Source organism: Nicotiana tabacum, chromosome 8 (genome assembly GCF_000715075.1).
Source record: "Nicotiana tabacum cultivar K326 chromosome 8, ASM71507v2, whole genome shotgun sequence".
NCBI lineage: Eukaryota > Viridiplantae > Streptophyta > Magnoliopsida > Solanales > Solanaceae > Nicotiana > Nicotiana tabacum.
In genome coordinates this window covers 77,114,053-77,132,237 of record NC_134087.1, presented here as the reverse complement: position 1 = coordinate 77,132,237, position 18,185 = coordinate 77,114,053, and the positions used below count along the sequence as shown (strand labels likewise).

General features: G+C 38.0%; 1 protein-coding gene across 1 annotated transcript; it reads right to left on the bottom strand.

The window, feature by feature from the left end:
• Window positions 1–294: 294 nt before the first annotated feature.
• On the bottom strand, window positions 295–4,609 carry LOC107816048 (uncharacterized). The gene is made up of 3 exons (XM_016641722.2): window positions 4,125–4,609; window positions 3,982–4,058; window positions 295–650 (listed from the first exon to the last, which is right to left on the bottom strand). Exons 1-3 carry the CDS (start codon window positions 4,607–4,609, stop codon window positions 295–297), a joined length of 918 nt encoding a protein of 305 aa, XP_016497208.2.
• Window positions 4,610–18,185: the final 13,576 nt, after the last annotated feature.

The following is an 18,185-nucleotide window of genomic DNA, read 5'->3' as shown; positions in this document are numbered from 1 at the left end:
ATTATGCAAACAACGACATCATATTACCAAACAAACAATTAACACTAAGTTTGAATAAAACGAATAGAGGATGAAAGGATTCGACCTCAATATAGTCGTAAAATTGATTGTTTCACTATTTTAAACTCAAAATGTGACGAACTGCGGACGGAACCACGAGCCAACTCCGAACAGCTTACACCTCAATTAAAACAAATTCATAATTTTAGAAGACGAGCACTATATTCAGACAGAATCCAAATCAAACAAGTCTAAGCTCCAGGAATCTAAGGTTCTGCCTCAGCAACGGCCTCATCAGCTGGTCGATCCAACTTCACGCCAACATATGACTTCGCTTCTGCGAAATCCCCACTTCTTCAGACATTGAAGACCTTGCTCAAGCCCTACGCCATCACCAACTTCTCGATCTTGGAGTTCAGCCAACTCAACAAAAACCTTGGCAGCTGGATGCTCAACTTCTAACATCCTCAGAATTGCACCACCATCACTAGTAATTGTTACGTTTGTTCCCTTAAGCAACTCTGTAGCTTTAATAATGACTGAGGTTGTTCTATCACCAACTTCTCGATCTATTTGTCCATCTCGACAGTAACTTCTAAATCGAGCTGGTGACTGAAGAAGCAGTACTTCTCGTTGATGCTTTCCCACCGCTGTTAATTTTTGGATGGAGAAGAAATCCCTAGCTGATGTTCCTTAGGGTGTAGGTCTGTTCGTTTTTTGTTTTTTGTTTTTTGTTGTTTGAAGAAGATGAAGCTTAGGTCTTGTGTGCTTGGAGAAGATGAAGTTCAAAGGGAAGGGGGTCTGTCAAGTTCCAAAACGGCTCCTAATCCTCTTCAGGTCAAAAACGGCGGATAGATCCCTCAGTCTTTGCTGATTTAGTCTTAAGTCTAGGGGTCCTTTTATGCTTAGGGATTTTTAGGGTTTAAAAAGACTCCTGGGTCTAATGGATTTTTGGGCTTTAACATTGAAATTGGGTTTGGTCCATGTTTTATTGGGTTTTAATTTTGGGCTAAGAAGACTAAAATATAAAAATAAAAAACTTACTCTTAATTAATTAGAACACACTACTAAAATAAAACTAGATATTAAAAGTGAAACTATTTTTTGTATTTTCAAGATTATAAAAAGATAAAAATAAGGTACTATTTTTTGTATTTTTTTTTAATTTATGAAAGGTACATAAAATAAAATATTTTTTTTGTAATTTTATTTTTATGACGAAATAAAGTAAAAGAGTCAAAATTAGTTGAAATAACTATATTATACCTAAACTAAGTATTTAAATGCTAAAATATGTAAAATCTTGGGGATGGTCAAAAATCACATGTCTACAAAGGTCACACATATAAATAGAAAATGACTGAAAGGCTAATCAAATTTTCACGCCACAAATTCACTCTTTCTTATTGTCTCTCTTCTCGAACATTTTACAGAACCCTAATCAGATTCTTTCCAAAATATCGTTCGATTCAGGATGTTCACAGTTTCTTCTCTTGAAGTAAAAAAAAATCCGATGTGCAGCCGGAAATCTTCAATTGTTTGAACCATCTCTGATATGAAAGTTTAATTGAAGGTTCAAACCCCCGGTTTCAAATCCTATCCTAAAATCTCAAATTCTTGGATGAAATCATAGAGGATTCATTCGTACATCTTTCAGCACTATCTTTCCAAGCTTTCTGCAGTTCAGTAATCTTATACTATGCCAACAATACTTCATGGAACCACACTATTACTTTTAAGTATGTACTCTTTCATTCAACATTTCGGATGTTGTTGATTATGTTTTGAGATAAACCTTGATAGTGTCCTACTTTCATGAAAACATGTAGAAAACTAAAGATGGCAAAAGTCAAAGAAGCCAAAACAAACTTATGGATCCCATACCTTCTTTATGCCGCAAAATAAAAACGTGCAACATACATTAAAAATAATAGAGTTACATCTATAACTTACAACTTTGACTTCTTTAAATCTGGTTGAATCATTTCTTATTTCACTTTTGCAAATCTAACAACATTTGACCAAGTCACTTACTTTCATTTCAAAAGATATTGCTTTCTTTCAAATTTTCATGATAAAAGTAGAGGAGAGGGATTGTGTCCTTGTTCATATGGTATTTCACTTAATCACCCTTTTTCTTTATTGTTCATTTAATCCTCTTTCTACAAACCTGAAAAATAAGTAAGTGATGCCACTCTAGCTACCTAATTAGCTTTGTTTCAGAAAATAGTGGCAAGTATCCTCTAAATGCTATTACCTGGTTCATATACATGCATCAACCTTTAGGTTCATTCAATATGTGAAACTCTTAAACCTTTATGTGAAAGCATGAACAATAATTGTACATAAAATTGACTTCCGTTGATACTACTATAATTGGGTGATATTTGCTAGCCAGAATGCACATATAATGGGTTTAGGAATGTGAAAAAGAGATACAACAACAACAATAACATACCCAGTAAAATTTTACTAGTGGGGTCTGGGGAGAGTAGAGTATACGCAGACCTTACCCTTACCCCGAAAAGGGTAGAGAGAATGTTTTCGGGAGACTCTCGGCTCAATAGGAGAGACAATAATATCAAAAAAGAAACAAGAGAAAAGGCATAACAACAAAAGATGCCAAAAAGAAAAATAACAACAACGAATAAGTGAAAGGACAATAACACAAAACTATGCAAAACAACAATGTGAACACAACATAGACTGCTGACAAACCTAAACAAAACTCTATCAGACTACCAGGTACAAAGAGGGAGGAACTCTCGACTACCCTTATCCTATCACCCTAATGCTCGACCTCCATATGTTTCTATCAAGAGCCATGTCTTCAGAAATCTAAAGCCGCACCATGTCCTGCCTGATCACTTCGTCCCAATACTTCTTAGGTCGCCCTCTGCATCTTCTTGTACCTGCCAAAGTCAACCGCTCACACCTTCTAACCGGTGAATCTAGGCTTCTCCTCCGCATATGTCCAAACCATCTAAGCCGTGTTCCCGCATCTTGTCGTCCATAGGAGCCATGCCCACCCTCTCCCAAATATCTTCATTCTGAACATCCTCATTTCTGCTACTTTCATCTTCTAGAATTGTGAATTCTTGACTGGCCAACACTCAGCTCCATATAACATGGTCGATCTAACCACCGCTCTATAGAACTTACCTTTGAGTTTCGGTGGCACCTTCTTGTCATATAGGACTCCAGACATTAACCTCCATTTTATCCACCCTACTCTAACACGGTGCATAACATCCCCGTCGATCTCCCCATCCCCCTAGATAATTGACCCTAAGTACTTAAAACTTTCTCTCTTGAGGATGACCTGTGAGTCAAGCCTGACTTCTACATCCGCTTCCCCTATCATATCGCTGAACTTACATTCCACATATTTCGTCTTAGTCCTACTCAACTTGAAACCTTTAGACTCCAGAACATGCCTCCATATCTCCAGTCCCCTATTAACGCCACCTCGTATCTCATCAATCAGAACTATATCATCACCGAACAACATACACCATGGCACCTCTCCTTGGATATGGTGTGTTAGTGCGTCCATCGCCAGAGCAAATAAGAACGGGCTAAACGCAGATCCTTGGTGTAACCCCATAACCACTGGAAAAGGCTCTAAGTCACCTTCCACGGTCCTAACCCGAGTCATAGCTCCATCATACATATCCTTTATCGCCCTAATTTAAGCCACCGACACACCTTTCACCTCCAGACACCTCCAAAGGATGTCCTTAAGGACCTTGTCATATGCCTTCTCTAGGTCAATAAACACCATACGCAAATCCCTCTTCCTATCCCTGTATAGTTCCACCAACCTCCTGATAAGGTGGATAGCTTCCGTAGTAGAACGACCTGCCATGAACCCGAACTGGTTTTATGATATAGACATCGCCCTCCTTATCCTCTCTTCCACCACCCTCTCCCAAGCTTTCATGGTATGACTTAGTAACTTGATACCCCTATAGTTGTTACAATTCTGGATATCCCATTTGTTCTTGTACGCCGGAACCATTGTACTCCAACGCCACTCATCAGGCATCCTCTTTGTCCTGAAGATAACATTAAATAACCCAGTCAGTCACTTCAGGCCTGCTTTATCCGCATATCTCCAAAACTCTACTGGAATCTCGTCTGGTCCAGTCGTTTTGCCCCGACTCATCTTACTCATCACATCCATGACCTCCTCAATCTTAATACGCCTACAATACATAAAGTCTCGATGACTCTCGGAGTGACCCAATTGCCCTAACACGATGTTTTCATCCCTCTCTTCATTCAGAAGTTTATGAAAGTATGACTTCCATCTTTGCCTAATCTGGCCCTCTTCCATCATTACTCGACCGTCCTCGTCTTTGATGCACCTCACTTGATCTAGGTCGCGAGCCTTCTTCTCACTCGCTTTGGCTAACCGAAATAATTTCTTGTCTCCACCTTTATCCCCAAATTCCTCATAAAGCCGACCAAAAGCAGTAGTCTTAGTTTCTGTGACCGCTAATTTTGCCTCCTTCCTAGCCTCCTTATATGTTTCTCTGTTCGCTCTTATGTGATCCTTGTCGGTGCTCTCTACTAACTTAATGTAAGCCGCTTTCTTGGCTTCCATTTTACTTTGCACCACGTCATTCCACCAACAGTCGCCTCGGTGTCCGCCAGAGTAACCTTTCGAAACTCCCAACATCTCTCTTGCTGTCTCCCTTAGTAGTCTGTCGTCGTCCACATAGCTCTAGCATCCCCACCACTCTTCCAGGCACCCATATTCGTTAGTCGCCCCTCCAACTCCTGTGCATTATCCTTAGATAAAGCTCCCCACCTGTTCCTCAACTGACCCCGTATCAATTTAAATAGCTTATATTAATGAACAAGAACAATCAATACTAATTAAACAAATAGTTCACTAACAGAAAATAGCGACCCTAATTATGAACACACCTTTTGATAAGCAAGATGTCATTCTATGGAATAGACCAATAGACTTCTAAAGTACATTAAAAAATAACTTCAGGAGCTTCATTGAAAACTCTTTATATTTAGGCATGACATGTCATTGCTTCACCTTACCGAGGACATGACTCACGATATGAAGGTGTAGTCGAGGATTAAAGTGATAGGTTGACAGAAAGTTGTGAGTTTTTCTTAGATTTACCAGTAGTACTAGTACTATTCTTGTATTCTCTTATTCCTGGTTCTTTATTACTCCATATGGTCCACAATAAGTGACCAATTTGTTTTTTTATTTTGGTCCAAAATAAGTGTCCATTTATATAATCAAGACAAAATTTAATTTATTTTTTCAAAATCACCCTTATGTATGTATCCCTAAAAAGTCTTTTACTTCTCACATTAAATTATGATGTAACATTTAATTAAGGGTAGTTTAGTCACACTAACTATTTTTGTCTAGATTTTAGTATTTTCTTAATGGGTATGCCAAAAGCAAATTGGTCACTTATTGGACATGAGGGAGTACTTGTTATGTCATTCACTTCTATTACCATATTACATTACTGCTGCTATTGCTTGTTGCTTTATTTTTATTGTTCTTTATACCGAGGGTTTATCGGAAACAACCTTTCTGCCTTTATAGGGTAGGGGTAAGGTTGTGTACACACTAACCTCCCCAAAACCCACGTATGGAATTAAGTTGGGTTTGTTGTTATTGTTTTTGTTGTTGTTAATCTAGTGAGCTAATCCTTTAAAGATAAAACTTAACCCACTAAATTAACGGATAACAAAATTTAAAGAGTAACATAAAAAAGAAAAAATGGCATGTTATAACAACCTATTAAGAAAATTGGCATAAAAAAGCCCTAGTTTTAGATATTGGCACCCTATAGCCCTGCTTTAGATTTTTATTTGTTTTAATTGGTATAGCATAGCCAACTTTATCGTTATTCAAAATTAGAAATAACTTCAACACTTTCCCCTCTCTCCTCCCCTTTCTCCTTCTTTTACGCTTTTCTTCTGTATCTTCCCCAAATTTCAAAATTTTCAAATCCCCCAAATCTCTCCATTTTTATCTGCTTAATACTCTCTTTTGTGTCTTCTTAATGTTTTTCTTTACTATTTTTTTTTAAATCAAGTCCCTTTTGTAGAAATTGGAAGATAATATTCACATTCTTGCCAAGTTGACAGATGGATAAAAATTTAACTGGTAAGAAATCAAAATCTAAAGCAAATGTGGTCAAATCTTCATCTCTTCATGTTGCTTATGACTCTGATTTTGAAGAAACAGTGTTAAAGGGGTGCAAATCACCACATGCAATAGTCGTTCGAAAGGACAATCAAAGGGAAAAACGGGTTGAAGCATCACATACAAAAGACAAAAGGAAAAAAATCAAAAATGTGTCTGCTATGCAACAAAATATTGCTATTAAACCCAAAAAGAGAAAGCGCGTTAGCACGAAGGAAGTTCAATGTGATAAACTTCCTGTGAAGGTATTTTTAATCTCAATTGATTTAATGTATTTTATCCGATTTATAGTTTACATTAGCTATAAGCATTCATTATTTGTACTTGATGCTATGTAAAAGTGGTAATGGCTTTGAGCTAAATATTTGTCGTCTCCAACTCACTGCTTCTATGCTAAATATATGTGGTAAAAGAATGTTACTCATTCTTCGACTATGCTGTTATGTCAGCGTCACAGGGAGAAATCTGGGAGGAGCTAGTGTTGTAACATAGTAGTTATAGAGCATTGTTAAAAATAGCTTCTATTTGGGAACCGAGACAATAGACTGGTGTGGTAACACGAAATAAACAAGTAAATAAATAATTATTTGTCAAAAAAAAGTAGTCTGATTACTAACAAATAAATTCTAACTCAGTGCAGACACAGATTTGTGATTTCAATCTTTAGGATCCCGTACTTTATCTGATTTGAACCTTTTTTATTTAGTATTAGTATATTTTCTTTTATATTTAATTCTTTTAACATGCATCAGCTGTGAGATTGATGAAAATATGTAAAATTATTCTTCTGAAGATGTGTAGTTGAGGAAAATTTAATGATATTCACTGTTTGCATATATGGCTTAGTATAATTAATATTTTTTTAATGTAAAAATGGGATTTCTATGTCGCATTGGATACAAAATTATCCTGTTCTCATTGCAGCTCACATACCAATGTTGGGGTTGTTGATGAGTTAAAGTTGAAATTGACGGATGAGCAGATTCAAATGTTTAGGAAAACTTGTTTTGGCTATTTCCTCGATTTGTCTCCTGTTGTTGTACAGAATCAAGTTATACGGTTCTTAATGTCAAGGGAGTTAGTTCAAGATAGTGAGGATGAGTTTTACGTCAAGATCAATCATAGTACCCTGTGTTTTGGGATTAGAGAATTTGTAATTATATCTGGTCTAAGGTGTGTTGGTGAAGTCAATGATGAGGGAACTTATAGTGGATCAAATAGGCTCAAGGAAGCCTACTTTCCCGATCGTGATAGAGTATCAAAGGATGACCTTATAAATTGTTTTATGGAAAAAAGATGGCAGTCAGATAATGATGCTCTAAAGATTTCGTTATTGTACTTCATATACACCTTCTTATTTTTCACAATTAGTAAAAGATCCTTTGTAAGTAATCGAGATTTTTTTTTTGATGGAGAGTGGGGAATTCGAGCAGTTTCCATGGGGAAAAATTGTATTTGAAACTTTGATTGAATCTGTAAGAAATAAATTTAGATTTTTAAAGAAGTTTTGTAGGTTTGAGGGTTAACCACTTGCATTGCAAATTTGGATTTATGAGTGTTGTTTTGAAGTAGACCCTAATATTGCCACCCGTGTTGCAAGCCGAGTGACACGGATACTAAATTGGAATGTTATAGAAGGCCTAGGTTTGAGAAATTATGCAACGACATGTTGAGAGAATCAAGGAACAAGGTAACATTGTTAAATTCTTAAGTACTTTAAAGTTTTCTGTTATGTTAAAGTAATTGTTATATTTTTATAGTTCAACTAAAACAGAATGTTTCACATTTCTATGCATAATAATATTCTACTTATGATGCTTGATATACATGTACTTAGCATCATAAATTGTTGTCTTTTTGTTTATTGTAGTTGATGTTTACAAATATTTCGGCAACCGTGGATGAGTTAGGTGCATTATATTTGCCCATAAATGTTGAATATGCTGCACAAAAAGGTATTGTTTTTGAGGATGTTTGTCAATTTAGTGTCAATGAATCTGGTTACATAATGCCGCCTTTGAAAAGGAGCAACAAGCAGCAGCAACGAAATATAAATAGTAATGCCTCAAATGATCAAAGCTTTTTGGAGGAAAAATATAGTATAAGTGACTTTGAAAATGTATGTTTGTTTTCAAATTACATTTGTTGAAATACAGTGAATATTTTAGCAATAAATTTTTTTACTTTTGAACTCTGTTAAGCTGAGAAGGGAATATGAGTCTTTCAAAAAGTTTGTCATGGAGTCATTCGAGAAAGTGTTTAATGGTAATATACCCGCACATGATTACGATCAAACGTCCGATGAGAATGTTGAGAATGATTTTGAAAATGTAAAGAATTCTTTATATTTATTAGTTGTGAATCTTCATTCTTTTTTTTCTTATAAAAAGACCTTTTTATTATTTTGTGCTATTTGTGTTCAGCTTAGCAAAGATTTTTGTTTATTCAAGGAGTATGTGATGGATTCTTTTGCTAAATTATTTGATGAAAACAACAATCTTCATAACAGATTCTCTTAGAAGAGTGATGCAAAGGTATTCTAATCTAGAAAAGAACAATTTTATTTCAAAATTTAAAATTTCAACCATTTATATTGTTACGTATATAATTAATGAAATCATTATATTCACTAAATGTGTAACATAGTGATGGAATGGTTGACGGGCCAGGTAATGCAGACATCGGTTCTCCTAATAACAATCATGACCATGGTACTAATAATGTTATTCATGTGCATGCGACTACCCAAATGTATATAATAAGCCAAGTCAGCCAGGGAGATACCAATGTTCTTCATGGTATATTTGGAGTCATGTTTTATTTTCTTAATTATTATACATGTTTATACAATCAACAAGTAAACTTATTTTAATATCTTTTATGAATTTTTTAACTAGACCGGTTGGAAAGTGCGGCTGAATGTCAGAAAGATTTTCCTATGTTTGATGGTGGTGATTATCCGATTCCAAGCGAGTCTCAGATTGCTATAGTTGAACAAACTGCTATTCAAAAAGCCGTTGAGGTGGCAAATGACCCAATGCCAAAACAATCCACAAGAGTAAGACGTATTGGAAAATATGAGAAGTCTCCATATATGCCACTTGATTAAGAAGATTGCAGTTCTGCGGCACTAGTGCGTAAGTAATATTTTAACCTTAAGCATCCTTTTACCGTTGGCATCGGGGTTGAATCTGATCTTGCTTTGCGTTGGGCTTTTGAGCAATTTGTTGATGCGGGGACGTATAAGAAACCCAAGTAAGCTAATTTTTAATATTCAGCATAAATTATATTATTTTATTAATTTAATTTTTCTTTGATATTTAAGTTTTATATTTTATTTTTTAAGAGTGGGTGCGATCTACAAAAAGGGAAAGGATTTGATTGAGCCTTATGTCTCTGGAGATCATCATATTGTCAAGAAAGAATGGTTCCACACTTTGAATTACAGTGGTCGATCTTTGGACGACACGGTATGATTTTTGTACTCCTTTTACATTATATTATATCATTGTATATATATATATATATATGAATTTAAAACCCAATATATGTTTGTATACATATTCATTTTAATCCAATATGTATAACGCCATGTATATCATAAACTCGCATGTATATTCAGTATGTTTTAGTGATCCCTCACTTAACTGCCTCACTACTGTGGATTATTTGAATGCATACACTTTGGATTAATAATGTAAGGTTAATGCTTCAGGTCAATATCAAGCTTACCAAGTTCATTTTTTTATTATTGATTTGAAGGAGTTGAGAGCTCACATGAACTAACTTGATAACATATATCCTTAAAATAGGTATTGCACATTATGATAGGCTGAATTTGTGTATAATTGAAGATTGTTTGGTGCCTTCTTATGCCAAATTAATCGCTCCAGGGTCATTCTTTCGTGCAGTTATATGTGCTTTGTCTAGTGAGAAATTTGATATTTTTTATCTCCTTGTGTACAATACTTACGATATCATGTTTTCGGAGGGAAATTTTAGAATCTTGATTTCTAATAGTTATGGATGCCCATTATTTGATGTTTTACTGTGTGCTGAATTCCTAATTGTAGTTTCTGCAATCTGAATTCCTAATTATAGTTTCTGCAATCTAAAACCTATTTTTCCTAGTATTTTTTTTAGAAAACTCTATGTAAATACTTTAACTATATATATATATATATATATATATATATATATGCAATTAATTGTCGTACTGTCATTTATAACCATTTATAAACAATGAAAGTAACTGTATAACTGCCTAGTGTAATTGTATATTAAAACACTCAACTATACGGTTATGCTACATATCTACATGTATATCAAATCCAAAAATTATTAACTTCATTTATATCTTTAATTGTGAAGAAAAAGTTACCACTTATATAGGCATCTACCATAAGACAATGTATGTTGTCCTGTGTGTTGTACTGCTTGAACATTTGATCGATCCGGCATTATTTGTTGTTCAAGTGTTTAACTGTTTCATTGCATGATTCTTTTGGTGAAAAGATGCAACTAAAGTCCATTTAGTGCATATGCCTATTATGCCTAGTATGAACCACTTAAACCTCAGCAATATAAATGGAGATTATGGGCATTGTCTAATTTGTCTAACATGACATGTCATGCTATTGCTAATTAAAGAAATTACTTTGACTATGGTAAAGAATGGCCTTCTGTATATCTAGATTATATTGGTTTTTGGGTATTAATGGAAAGTCTGTGTCTTATTATGAATACCATAGCAATAATGTTAAAAACTTGAAAGGAATTTCTTGACTCTGGATAGTCTTTTACTTTTTGTCCTCAAAATATATTTTCTATGTTCTTACATGTATACTTGTTAAAAGTATATCCTGATATGTATATCTAATAGTAAAACACATAACTAAATATTTATATTAATTTATTTCATGTATATCAAGACATCAATTGTATATCATACAATGTTTAACTTGAAACACATCAGTTTTTGCTTAAATACTTAGTTTTTTTTATATTAAATCTTTAAGTGTTATATTTATTGACTGAAATCCGTTTTTATTTTGGCAGCATATTGATGTCATCTTCTACTATCTAAGGAAAAAAATAAAGCATGATGTTAACATTCCAAAGTCCTTCACCATGACAAATTTTCCATTTTGTGTTAAGGTAAAATCATTGTATGATCAGTTTCTGTCGAGCAATAGGGACTATGGTGTCATCCCTAAGGATCATGAAATAGCTGATTATATGTGAGGCTCATACATGTCGTGCAATGTTCCGTGGCACACTGTCGATCATGTACTAATTCTTATATGCTTAAAAGACGAATGACATTGGATTTTAGGTGTGTTGACTTTTAAGGGCAGGTGCCATACACGTGTATGATTCCATCAGAGGAGCGCAACATGATGCTAAAATTCGTGACGTCGTTCAACCATATGCATTGTTGATTGCTCGTTTCTTGGCTAGTACAGATTTTTACAGGAAGAGACATGATATTGATTTGACCAATGTACCATACAGCGACAGACCACTTGCTGATCCATTAGCTATTCACTTGGTTGATGATCTGCCACAACAAGAACACGTGTATGTTAAGTTTTCGTATATTTATTTCTTTAGATAATAATATTTTATTAAAGAGTGTTGATTCCTTCTAACTTATCTTCACTTTGTTTTAGTGATTGTGGTGTATATGTGGTATTTTTTTCGAGTATTTTATCCATCAAAGATCAATTCCAGCTGTCTTGGATGCAGAGCAACATCGCAAACGACTTGGTACATTGTTGTGGGATTATGGTAGATCCAAACAAGAGAATGAAGATGAAATGAGCCAGAGTTTTCTAAAAGAAGTTTCAGAATAAATGCTCTTGTAACATTGAAGAATAATTAGTCTTACTCTTTAGTTTAGTTATCTATTATTTTGGGATATGTAAATACATTTGTGCTTTATTAGTGGCTTATTATGTATCACGACCCGTATTTTCCACCCTCGGGAGTCGTGATGGCGTCTACTAATGCTAGACAAGCCAACCCTTAACTATCTAATTCCTTACCAAATTACTTCCTTTTAACAATTACGAGCAATAACATAAAAACAACAGAACGTTAAATAACTAAGCGGAAGATAACCATGAAATGTCTGAAGGCTACGTCTATTACAACTTTTAAAACCTCAAATACCCCAAAACCTGGTGTCACAGTATCACAGACTGTCTAAGAGTTTCTACATACAAGGTCTAAAGAAATGCAATACATTGTTTCTGAACAAAGGAAATGAAACAGGAAATAGAGATAGAGGGAGACGCCAGGGCCTGCGGACGCCTACAGCTCTACTTTGGGTCTCCGAGTGAACTGAAGGAAGCCCTCCAACTATTGTCCGAAAGCTACTTCGGGATCTGCACACAGTGCAGAGTGTAGTATCAGCACAACCGACTCCATGTGCTGGTAAGTGCCTGGCCTAACCCCAGCGAGGTAGTGATGAGGCTAGGACCAGACTCCAGATAAACCTGTGAAGTTCTACAATATATGCCGGAAAAGTAAACAGATAATAAGCAATTAAAGCTGGGGAAGGGGAACATGCCTCGGGGATAGTTGATAAAGCAAAATAGCAAGAAATAAATAAGGAAGCTGACAATATAACTTTTAACACAGATAAGGAAAAGTAAAGACAACATTTACTTTCAGTTTCCATCTTGTTGCAGGCATGCAACCCGATCCCATTTCTCATATCTTGTGGTGGGCATACCACCCGCTCCCATTTCATAATATCTTGTGGTAGGCGTACCACCCGCTCCCATTTTATTATCTTGTGGTAGGCGTACCACCTGCTCCCATTTCATAATATCTTGTGGTAGGCGTACCACCCCCTCCCGTTTCATAATATCTTGTGGTAGGCGTACCACCCGCTCCCATTTCATAATATCTTGTGGTAGGGGTACCACCTGCTCCCATTTCATCATTTCTTGTGGTAGGCGTACCACCCGCTCCCATTTCATCATATCTTGTGGTAGGCGTACCACCCGCTCCCATTTCATAATATCTCACAATTTCAAGAAATCTCGGCAAGGGAAAAATAATCAATATAATAACTTCCCGGCAAGGGAACACAACAATGTTATAATTTTTCCGGCAAGGGAACAACAATATTGAATTAGTCATCTCGGCAAGGGAGAATCAGCTATAACCAATCTCAACTTAACTTGTACTTAGTTCAATTATTGAAAATGCTCAATCATAGGAGTTCATTAAGTAAAGCACCCAAGTGTCATTTAAGAGCACAACAACTTTCAATTTAAGACTCACGGTCATGCTTGACACCAACGTATAGATACTCGTCACCATGCCTATACGTCGTACTCAACAAGAAGTAAGTAGCAAATATGACTCAACTCTTAATCCCTCAAGCTAGGGTTAGACCAAACACTTACCTCGATGCCTTGATCACCACTCAAGTCTCAACTATAGCTTTACCCCTTGATTCCACCACCAATCCGCTCGAATCTAGTCATAAGTTACTTAATTACATCAATAAGTGCTAAATGAATCAACCCCAATGCAAGAAAATGAGTTTTTCAAAGTTTTACCCAAAAGTCAAAAATCACCCCCGGGACCACGTGGTCGAAACCCGAAGTTCGAACCAAAACCCGATTACCCATTCTCCCACGAATCCAAATATATAATTTGTTTTGAAATCGGACCTCAAATTGAGGTCCAAATACCCAATTTTATAAAAAACCTAAGTTCTACCCAAAACACTCAATTTCCCCTATGAAAATCTTTGATTTGAAGTTGAAATCATGTTAAAAGATGTTAAGGAGTGAAGAAAATGAGTTAGAAATCACTTACCAATGTTTTTGGAGAAGAAAGATTGTTTGAAAAATTGTCTCTTATGATTTTGGGGTTTTGAAAAGTGAAAAATAACTGAAATTCCCGTTTTTTATACCCCTCTCAGACCCCCTGTGCGGACCACATCAAATGGACCGCGGCCACACAAGCCTCCCCTGAAGACATGTAGTTCAGCACCCTGTGCGGACCGCACAAAGGCGACTGCGGCCGCATAGCCTCCACCGCGGACCGCACAAAGGCGACCGCGGCCGCGCTGGCCCTCCGCGGTCGCACGCGATTTATCGCGGACCGCACTAGAGGGTTCAGAGACTGTAACTTCCTGAACCTGCAACATCTAACTTTCTAAGCCTAAGGCATCTCGGAACCCACTAGAAACTCACCCGAGCCCTTGAAACTCCAACCCAAGTATACACACAGCCTCAAAAACATCCTACGAACATATTCGTGTAATCAAATTACCAAAATAACATCACGAGTATCGAATTAAACCTCGAGATCAATAAAATTTCTCAAAACTCTTTTAAACATCAAATTTCTCAATTAAGGTCCGGATCACGTCAAACGACGTCCGTTTTTAACCAAATTTCACAGGAATGACTCAAGTTATATATAAGACTTGTACCGGGTGCCGGAACCAAAAATACGGGCCCGATACCATTTCTTTCTAATCAGTTTTCATTTCAAATTTCCTTAAACAATTTTACTTAAAAATTCATTTCTCGGGCTTGGGACCTCGGAATTCGATTCCGGGCCCCTCCGGGACCGTCGAATCACGGATTCGGGTCCGTTTACCCAAAAGGTTGATCGAAATCAAATTAACTCATTTTAAAGTCAAGACTTAACATTTTTCACATAATTTCATATTTAAGCTTTCCGGCTATGCGCCTGGGCAGCGCACGCAAATCGAGGCTACTCTAAATGAGGTTTCCAGGGTCTCTGAGGCATAGAATTTAATTAAAAACAGGTGATGGCCCTTTGGGTCGTCACATTCTCCACCTCTGAAACAACCGTTCGTCCTCGAACGGACAGAAGAAGGAAGTACCTGAGTCGGGGAAAAGATGAGGATAACGGCTACGCATGTCGGACTCGAACTCCCAGGTCAACGCCTCTAGAGGCTGACCTCTCCACTGAACACGAACCGAAGGAAAACTCTTCGATCTCAACTGACGGACTTGCTGGTCTAGAATAGTCATCGGCTCCTCCTCATAAGACAAGTCCTTGTCCAACTGGACAGTACTGAAATCTAACACGTGGGATGGATCACTGTGATATTTCCGAAGCATTGACACATGAAATACTGGATGCACGACTGAAAATCTAGGCGGCAATGCAAGTCTATAAGCCACTTCTCCCACTCGATCAAGAATCTCAAATGGACCAATGAACCTAGGGCTAAGCTTGCCCTTCTTCCCGAATCTCATCACGGCCTTCATAGGCGATACTCGGAGCAATACCCGCTCACCAACCATAAAAGCCACATCTCGAACTTTGCGGTCTGCATAACTCTTTTGCCTGGATTGAGCCATACGAAGCCTCTCATGAATGATCCTGACCTTGTCCAAGGCCTCCTGAACCAGATCCGTACCCAACAACCGAGCCTCCCCCGGCTCAAACCATCCACCCGGAGATCGACATCGCCTACCATACAAAGCCTCATAAGGAGCCATCTGGATACTCGACTGGTAGTTGTTGTTGTAGGCAAACTCTGCTAACGGCAAAAAATGATCCCACGAGCCTCCAAAGTCAATGACACAGGCTCGAAGCATATCTTCCAAAATCTAAATAGTCCGCTCGGACTGCCCGTCCGTCTGAGGATGAAATGTTGTACTCAACTCAATTTGCATGCCCAACTCTCGCTGAACTGCTCTCCAGAAACGCGAGGTAAACTGCGTACCTCGGTCCAAAATAATAGTTACAGGCACGCCATGAAGACGAACAATCTCTCGGATATAGATCTCAGCTAACCTCTTGGATGAATAAGAGACTGCCACAGGATTGAAATGCGCTGACTTGGTCAGCCTATCAATAATGACCCAAACTGTGTCGAACTTCTTCCGAGTCAGCGGAAGTCTAGTAACGAAGTCCATAGTGATCCGCTCCCACTTCCACTTGGGAAGCTCAATCCTCTGAAATAGTCCACCAGGCCTCTGATGCTCATACTTAACCTGCTGACAATTCAAATATCGAGCCACATATGCAACAATATCCTTCTTCATTCTACGCCACCAATAATGTTGCCGCAAATCCTAATACATCTTCGCGGCGCCTGGATGAATAGAGTACCGGGAACTATGGGCCTCCTCTAAAATCAACTCTTGAAGCCCATCCGCATTAGGCACACAAACTTGCCCCTACAATCTCAAAACTCCATCATCACCTGAGGTAACCTGCTTAGCACCTCCACGCTGCACCGTGTCTCTAAGGAACACAAATGGGGATCATCAAACTGTCGATCATGGATACACTCCAATAATGAAGATCGAGCGATCGTGCAAGCTAATACTCGGCTAGGCTCAGAGATATCCAGTCTCACAAATCGATTGGCCAAATCTTGAACATCCAACGCAAGCGGCCTCTCACCGACCAGAATATAAGCAAGACTGCCCATGCTGGCTGATTTTCTACTCAGAGCATCGGCCACCACGTTGGCCTTTTCCGGATGATATAAGATAGTGATATCATAATCCTTCAACAACTCCAACCATCTCCTCTACCTCAAATTTAACTCCTTTTGCTTGAACAAATACTGAAGACTCTTGTGATCAGTGAACACCTCACATGCCACGCCATACAGATAATGCCTCCAAATCTTCAATGCGTGAACAATGGCTGCCAACTCTAAATCATGGACTGGGTAGTTCTTCTCATGAATCTTCAACTGCCTCGAAGCATAGGCAATGACCTTGCTATCCTGCATCAACACTGCACCAATCCCAATACGGGAAACATCACAATAAACTGTGTAAGGCCCTGAACCTGTAGGCAAAACTGACACCGGTGCGGTAGTCAAAGTTGTCTTGAGCTTCTGAAAGCTCGCCTCACACTCGTCCGACCATCTGAACTGGGCACCCTTCTGGGTCAACTTGGTCATCGGGGCTGCAATAGATGAGAACCCTTCCATAAACCGACGATAGTAGCCTGCCAATCCCAAGAAACTCCGAATCTCTGTAGCTGATGCTGGTCTAGGTCAGTTCTTGACTGCCTCAATCTTCTTCAGATCAACCTGAATACCCTCTGCTGATATAATATGACCCAGAAATGCAACTTATCTCAACCAGAACTCATAATTCGAGAACTTAGCATATAACTGACTATCCTTCAGAGTTTGAATAACCACTTTGAGATGTTGCTCGTGCTCCTCCTGGCTGCGGGAATATATCAAAATATCATCAATGAAGATTATCACGAATGAGTCCAAATAAGGCCTGAACACTCGGTTCATCAAATCCATAAAAGCTGTTGGGGCATTTGTCAACCCAAATGACATGACCAAGAACTCATAATGCTCGTACCGAGTACGGAAAGCTGTCTTTGGGACATCAGATGCTCTAATCCTCAACTGATGGTAGCCAGATCTCAAGTCAATCTTTGAAAATACCTTGGCACCTTGAAGCTGATCGAACAAATCGTCAATCCTCGGTAGTGGATACTTATTCTTGATGGTGACCTTGTTCAACTGTCGGTAATCAATGCACATTCTCATCGAACCATCCTTTTTCTTAACAAACAAAACTGGCACACCCCAAGGCGAAATACTGGGTCTAATGAAACCCTTCTAAAGCAAGTCCTGCAACTGCTCCTTCAACTCTAGCGGGGCCATGCAATATGGCAGAATAGAAATGGGCTGAGTGCCCGGAGCCAAATCAATGCAAAAGTCAATATCCCTGTCGGGCAGCGTACCCGGCAGGTCTGAAGGGAATACCTCAGGAAACTCACGAACCACGAGCACAGAATCAATAGAAGGAACCTCAGTACTGGATTCACGAACGTAAGCCAAATAGGCCAAACACCCCTTCTCGACCATACGCCGAGCCTTCACATAAGAGATAATGCTACGGGTAGAATGACCAGGAGTTCCTCTCCACTCTAAACGAGGCATACCCGGCAAAGCTAAGGTCACAATCTTGGCATGACAATCCAAGATAGCATG